The 7935-nt window shown below is 44.3% G+C and overlaps 1 protein-coding gene across 1 annotated transcript in view; it reads left to right on the plus strand.

Moving 5' to 3' along the window:
• FAXC (failed axon connections homolog) overlaps positions 1-7935 on the plus strand; it is a 63976-nt gene that overhangs the window by 12889 nt on the left and 43152 nt on the right. Inside the window, exon 3 of the mRNA XM_003798214.2 lies at positions 3855-4051. Within this exon, the coding sequence (XP_003798262.1) occupies positions 3855-4051 (197 nt within the window). The remainder of the gene's footprint in view (positions 1-3854; positions 4052-7935) is intronic.

Consider the following 7935-nt stretch of genomic DNA (forward strand, 5'->3'; position numbering starts at 1 on the left):
TGGTTGCAGCCGTCATTGTTGTTTGACGGACCCGGGCTGGATTTGAACCTACCACCTTAGGTGTATGTGGCTGGCGCCTTAGCCACTTGAGCTGCAGGTGCTGAGCCAAGAAGATCTCTTGAGCCCAGAAGTTTGAGGTTGCTGTGAGCTATGATGATGCCATGGTACTCTACCCAGGGCAACAGACTGAGACTCTGTCAAAACCCTCCACAAAACGAAAGAAAGGGATGCTGTGTGCCTGCCACAGCTTCACTGAGCTCTGTGTGTGGACGGTGTGTCCCCTCCACTGGGGTTTGTTGATATCTGTGAAGTGCTGGGGAAGCTTGTTTCTTGAAATGGTCAGTAGAGACGTGTTTTCTCATGGACCCATGGAACTCTACCCTCTGCCCAGTCTTTCCCTTTAATCTTTTTCCATTTGAAAAAGATTAAAACATCATGTTCCTAAGACCACAACTTTATATTTGAAACTATTTAATTTTTTTTTTTTTTGAGACAGAGTCTCAAGCTGTCGCCCTTGTTAGAGTGCTGTGGTGTCATAGCTCACAGCAACCTCAAACGCTTGGGCTTAGGTGATTCCCTTGACTCAGCCTTCTAAGTAGCTGGGACAACAGGTGCCTGCCACAATGCCTTGCTATTTTTGGTTGCAGTTTGGTTGGGGCCGGGTTTGAACCTGCCACCCTCGGTATATGGGGCCAGCGCCCTACTCACTGAGCCACAGGAGGTGCTGCTCTACAGGCACAGTTTTAAAAAGTTTTTATTGTGATACATTTATAGAAAGTTGCAAACAATGTAAAGGGAGGGCCTGTGGATATGGTTAATTTTAAAAAAAAAACAGTTTTACTGTTAACTTTTTGACGTGTCCTGCCAACTTATGGTCCTTATATAAATTTTATACAATAGGAAAAAGTCTATGTGGAAAGCGAAACTCACCTGATGTCCTGGTAGAGGTGACCTTCCCTGATGTTTTTTGACCATTCTTCTGTACATTTCTCTGAATATAAATAAAGATGCCTACATTATTTGACATAAATGGTTGTATAGGAAACATAAACTCAGATTTCACAAGAGAATTCTTGGTAAATAAGAGAAAGGAAAAAGAAAATGGCCCTTTTGGAGAGTAGCTGAAACTATAGGTGTGCATCATTTTTCCAATAGTTCTATTTTTAGTAAAGATGGAGTCTTGTTCTTGCTTAGGCTAGTCTCAAACTCCTGAGCTGAAGTAATCCACCTGCCTCAGCCTCCTTGGAGTGCTAGGATTACAGGTATGAGCCACCATGCCTGGCCTAATGCTTTTTAAATTTTTATTTAAATATAATCATAGTATCTCTAAAATGTTGTCTTCTGAATAAGAAGAATACTTAAAAAAATAAGGTGTTATTTTCTACTTTTTTACCTAGTAAGAAAATTTTTGACCATGAAAATGTAGTACAACTTTTATTTCCATAAGAGTTGATCACTAATTATTACTCTGATTTTAAGAAGGGGTCAGGATTAACATGTACCAACTACCCAGGGGAGAGGGTGGTGTAGAGGGAAAGGCAGATGTGTAAGCAGTTAGTTTTTAAGGGTAGGGGAATATGTACCGGGCGGCAGAGCACGGAGGAAGGGCGGACAGTGCTTACACCCTGGGGAGATAGTTGTCTAACAGGGTGAAATTCAAACTGAAACTCATTTTTTAAAGATGGATAGGACTTGGGAGAGGCCTATAGCAGAAAGAGATTCCTGTAAAAGAAGAGTGTGCAGACACCTTGACCTAGCTCAGTATGGGCTTCTGAAATTCAGGAGACCAGAGAGGAGACGGGTAGCCAGTGAGGCCAGGCAGGTGGGCAGCAGCTGGATGGTGTGGGTTCACATCGCCACGTGAAGGGGGCTGGACTAGATCCATTAAAGCCCCTGGGTAGTTGTGAGTAGCAGAGCTCTGATACCTCATTTGTACTGCTGCCAGCTCCCTCTGATGGCCGTGTGGAGGACAGATTGATCTGAAAATGGCCAGAGTGCAGAGGGGGCGTGCTAGGAAGATATGGGTGGTATTTAGAGAAATCAGAAACTGAGCCTATGTTACATGGTAAATTTATATCTTCAGTATAGAAATTATAACAACATCAGGTATCTTAGCAACTTCTAAAGGTAGGTGACATTTCTCCTGTGAACACCAGAAACGTATATAGAACCACCATGTTTGGTGGGCCAGGTTGCTCATCGCATGGTTCTCTGACCAAGGGGTCCAGGGAACCTTGACCTAGTTTTACTTGCCAAGCTGTAAACTTTGGCACGGACTGTATCTACCCAGGGGAGGCTCCATTTCCTAAGTTGCACAAGGTAATGTTACTACCAGCAGCCCCAGTAACCCCTAATAGTTGTCACTGTTTCCGTGCTACGCCCCCTTTCATTGCTTAGAATAAGCCAAGAGATAGTGTTCAGACACTAAAGAAGCCAGGTGTGGGCTCACATCTATACTCCTAGCACATTGGGAGGCCGAAGATGGAGGATTGCTTCAGTTTGGGAGTCTGAGGCCAACCTGAGCAACATATAAAGACCCCTATCTCTACGAAAAAACTGAAAAAAAATTACCCACCAAGTCCTAGCTACTTGGGAGGCTGAGGTGGAGGAATCACTTGAGTCCAGAAGTTGAGGTTGCCGTGAGTTATGATGATGCCACTGCACTAGCCCAGGCAACAGAGTGAGACCCTGTCTCACAAAACAAAACAGAAAAAAACTTTGGGGTCTAAATTAACAAAAAAAGTGATTGATGCATGGAATTATTACCAGAGAATCCCCTTCACAATGTGACTTAGTATGTGGCAGGAAGCTATGTCATTCTGTAGTTTTAAATGTTCATAAGCGTGTGACCCATCCCTAGCCGCATTTTAGGAACAAAGTCCTCTGAGACACTGTAAGCTTCCAGCATGTGCTACATCAAAGGGGAGTTTTTTCAAAAGCCCAGATTTTGGGGCACTATCCCAAGAATTCTGATCCAGAGGTGGAGGCCAGGGCCCAGGAACCTATTCTTTGGAGGCAGCCTCGCTCTGTCACCCAGGCTAGGGTGCAATGGCATGGTTATAGCTCACTGCAATTTTAAACTCCTGAGCTCAAACGATCCTCCTGCCTCAGCCTCCTAAGTAGCTGGGACTACAGGTGTGTACCACCATGCCCAGCTAATTTTTTTATTTTCTGTAGAGGCAGGGTTTCAATCTTGGTCAGGCTGGTCTTGAACTCCTGACCTCGCATGATCCTCTCATTTTGGCTTCCCAAAGTGTTAGAATTATAGGTGTGAACCACTCACCTGGCCTTAGGAACCTACATTTTTAAGAGGCACTGTAGTTGATTCTGTGGCACATACTTTGTTTTACAGTTTGGGGACTGCTTGATTGCAGCATGGTGGTATTATATATATCATTCAAGGGTAAGATTCAGGATTTCAAGTGAGGTCCTTGGTCAGTAGCTTCATCAATACGTGTTTGCTCGTAGTTTATTTTCACTCCCATTTTTGGGTTCCTACGTTATAACTAGATTGACTATTACCAGACTCAATTCAGCCATGTCAAAACCCCACCTCCCACCCTCACGCTAACCCGCTACCCTCTGCCCCAGGTCTTTTTATTTTTCTCTTTTCCACAATAGTCAGAAGGTACAATAGATTCAATGGGAAGGTACAGTGGTATCTTTAGGTAAGGTTAAAAAGGTTTTCTTTCTAAAGTAACCATTTATTTGTCTTGAGTTTATGTGCTGAGTTCATTCACTTTAGTGGTACTATCGCTCTCAAACCTAAGGTGGGAATGTTTATTTCTGTTAATCATACAGTGAAATTTAAATGTACTATTACTTTTCTCTTTCCAAAAATGTACTCTGCTTAGAACTATTTTGGTGGAAAACTCTCTGCTCAAGGGAAAATGCCTTGGATTGAATACAATCATGAAAAAGTTTCTGGAACAGAATTCATAATTGACTTTCTGGAAGAGAAACTTGGAGTGAATTTAAATAAACACCTTGGTCCTCATGAAAGAGCCATCTCCAGAGCGGTGACCAAGATGGTGGAGGAGCACTTCTACTGGTGAGTCCCCTCCGGCGTCCCCGATCGTTTGGAGTAAGGCCCGAGTTCTGATCCACCTTTCAGGTGCTCCTCCCGCCTTTTCAGAACTTTTTTACGTTTGCAGTTTGGGATGAGAATTTGACTGATTCGGGCAGAGGGTGGGGGTCGGGTCACAGTTTTCCTGCCTGTAATTTTCTGCTGCAGTTAGTCAACTCTGGTGACATGCCCATGAACAAGCATGACTTCAGTTCCAGTAAAACTTTATTATAGACACAGAAACTATTTCATTTAATGCAACATATTCTTCTTTTAAGCTTTAAAAATCATTTAAAAATGTAAAAACTTTTCAGTCTGTAGACTGTAGTTTGCTGCCCCTTAATCTAGACTGGAACTCACTGAGGTGAGGGGGATATTTCAGCTGACGTGGCTCGGGGCTCTTTCCCAATACTGTACAAACTGATGAATTAAAGTAATGTTATGACAGATCCCCAGAGGCGGCAAGGGAAGGACAGGTCAGGATGGAATTCCTAGGTGGAATAAATTATACATACAGCCTTTGTAAGATTACTGTCAGTTTTCCTCAGATACTAAGAGCTTCTCTCTGTTCCCAAAGCAAAGCGTACTGCTCTTTTCTGGAGTCTCTTTGCCCTAATCGCTTAACTCCTAGTCTGTATTCCCCAAGTTTGAAACATCGCACTAGTGGTGCTTATAAGTCGCCCCCTTTCAGCTCACTGTGGCCTGCGGCTGGCTGTGACAGCCTGTGAGTTAAGCACATAAGGTTCTTGCTTTGCAAATTCTCTTGTCATCTGAGGTTTTTTCCTTTTTCTTTCATCCATTTTCTGGAATTTTTACACTTTTCTTAATGCCTCCATAGATGAGAGGACATTTCTCTTTGATTTCTTCCAATGTTATCTTGTTCCAAAGATTGGAGTAGGAATTGTTAAGCTCACTTTTTTGGCGTTAATTATTACTCCGGAGGCAGATGCTGGCCCAGTAGCTTTTGCTGAACCTTCCCTGCTCCCTACACTCCATGGTTGATTGTAGAAGGTTCTTTCTTATCATCTCCCTATTTCATCCATTCTGTTTTCTTCCTAAATGGAAAACCGGTGGTTCTTGTCTGTTGGATTTTAAATGACCCTTTATTTTTCTGTTTCTCCTGCTTTTGGTTCTTTCTCAGTTTATTCAAGGGGTAACTCCAGCCTCTCCTCCCCTCCCCCTCAACACAGAGGTGCGGGAGCCTAGAACTCGGGAGAGGATGGGGTCAGGGTGCATATCAGTGTGGGGTAACCAGACTCCCAGAATGAATCTCAGTGTTTTCTTTCTAATGCTGGTGGAGAACTGCTGGCTCCCCTCTCAAAGAGTTTAGGAATCATAGTGGAGGCCAAAATACATGTGCGTAGCTTCTGGGAAAAGCTTAGCTTAGTTTCTGGGAAAAGTCTTGTGGGACAGAGCCTCTCTCGCCTGCCAGGCTCCGGCCCCCGCTTTCCAGTGACAGAGGGTAATGAAGAAACCACACAGGGCCACCCTGGCCCTCGTGCCTGCCCCAGATGCGGCCTCCAAAGTGCTACCTCTTCAGTTGCTGGGTCCATTGATGGGGAGATGGGGATCACTTTGTCAGCTTCTTTTGGCTACAACTCTTTGCTTCTGTCGTGGTTCAGCAAACATATATTCCCATTAGAAAGTTTTTGACCCAGCAAAATTCCCACTTGCCATACATCACTGCCTTTTTTTCTGGGTATCCGTGTGTGCCATTTTATATGATGTTACTCCTGGTAAAAAGTTTGTCTTTTGGCCTCCCCTCCCCTTGGCTCCCTTTACCAGCCCTGAGCTAGTATTCCATGGGCGGGGTGGGTGTGGTGTCGGGGGAGGGGGGGGCGGGGGGGGGAGGGCTGGGAGGTGGTGCCCTCCTGGGGAAGAATCTGGATTTTATCCACTACAAACTTTCAAGTGCTTCAGGGTTTGTTTGGAGCATATGTAGACTCTTCTAAGGATAATTTTGTTTCTCTAATATACTTTTTAATTAGAAGAATTAGGGCCGGGTTAGCTATTAATTCTTACTTGTATCCACTCAGGGGTTAATTCAAGGAAAACAGAGTGAAAGGTGGAGGAAAGGTCTTGATGGAGATGAACTATCCTTCAACTTCAGTTAGTCCCTAGTAGCTGCAGAAGGAAGGAAAAACAAATTGTTCTCTGTTTCTTAGAGCTCCCAAGCTTTTAGCCTTCTCCCTCCAGGGAGACATGAAGGGACTTTGCTCTGGACTCTAAATCCCAGAGAAAAGGCCCTTCTCTCCCCACAGGAAGAAAATGCCTCCGAAATCAGACACTCTTTCCTCAGGCTCCTCTCCTCCTTCCCCTCGTTTGGTTCCAGAGGCCACAGGCAAAATGTGCCCCTGTGGATGCCAGGGCACGCGGAGATGTGACCATTGCATGCAGGAGAACGTGACGGGTGCACACTTCCCCGAGATCTTGTCAGATTCTGACAATCAGTGAACTCCCAGGTTGCCTCTGTACTTCCAGAGGTGAAAGGATGCTCAGTCCCCTCAATGACCCCACTGTGTTTGACTCAACTGATGATTCGATTATATGGAGTTTTCAGATGTGTTTGTTTTAGCCTGAAATCTTAGGAATACCCCTATTGTGATTTTATGAGAAACAAAAGCTATAGAAAACTGTCATTATTGTGTAACATCCCATAATTCTGAAACTCTGTGTTAGGTGTATTCAAATAAGCACACTCAGCTACAAAGTGGTTTTTCTTCCACTTGAAATCTATACAATTATGTCCCACTTGCATCATAGAAGCAATTGAAGATGATGAAGAAGACAAGTTTTTTAGAAAATCCCCTTTGTTCTACTGAATGCTACGTTAATGCAATGCAGGGAAGCCTATGTAAAGGGAAGTCTGAGAAAGCAGTTCTATTACTGGAATGAAAGTGACTTTTGGTAATAAGACCCTACTACAGCTTCTTCCGTATGACATGCTGCCCCCTTGTGGACATCAATGAGTATCTCAGGAGTCTTTCAACTCCACAGGAAGTATTACTGTCATTTTCAGAATAGTTATAAAATTTTCACCCATAAAAATATATGCATTAGAACAGTGAATTCAAACGTGCTTTTAAGTTGTCCATAATTTCAAAATTTTAAGCTTGGGGCTCAGTGCCTGTAGCTCAAGTGGCTAAGGCGCCAGCCACATACACTTAAGGTGGTGAGTTCGAATCCAGCCTGGGCCAGCCAAACAATAATGACGGCTGCAACCAAAAAAAATAGCCAGGTGTTGTGGTGGGTGCCTGTGGTCCCAGCTATTTGGGAGGCTGAGGTAGGAGACTCGCTTGAGCGCAGGAGTTGGAGTTTGCTGTGAGCTGTGATGCCACAGCACGCTACCCAGGGGGACAGCTTGAGGCTCTGTCTCAAAAAAAAATTTTTTTTCTTTAAGCTTGGTTTTTCATGTAGTTCAGGAGATGTGGGGAGATGGGATGCTTTCCTCAAATGGCTTAACCCAAGGATATCTTTTCTAAAAACTGGGAGACTCTGACAACTTGATTGATATGCCTTCCTTTTCTTTCTTTTCTCCAAACCCTAGTTAGAGAGGTAGTGAGGACTGCTGTTCTGAGGGGCTGATCTAATGCTTGTGAAACTTGGTGAAAGTACAGAAGCATATCACATGCTTCTGCAGCCACAAGCAAACACGCAGAGTACAAACAAGACAGCAGGTATGCAGCCTGTTGCTGAGAAAGGCTTCCCCACGATATGGTTTGCCCTGGTCTGCAGTTTCTTATACATATCCCGCAGTGGGCCCGGTGTCAGGTCAGGTTGTGATGAGAAACATCTTCAGGGCAGCGCCTGTGGCTCAGTGGGTAGGGCACCGGCCCCATATACTGAGGGTGGAGGATTTGAATCTGGCC

The sequence above is a fragment of the Otolemur garnettii genome, unplaced genomic scaffold (genome assembly GCF_000181295.1).
Source record: "Otolemur garnettii isolate 467f Iridium unplaced genomic scaffold, OtoGar3 scaffold00132, whole genome shotgun sequence".
NCBI classification, from domain to species: domain Eukaryota; kingdom Metazoa; phylum Chordata; class Mammalia; order Primates; family Galagidae; genus Otolemur; species Otolemur garnettii.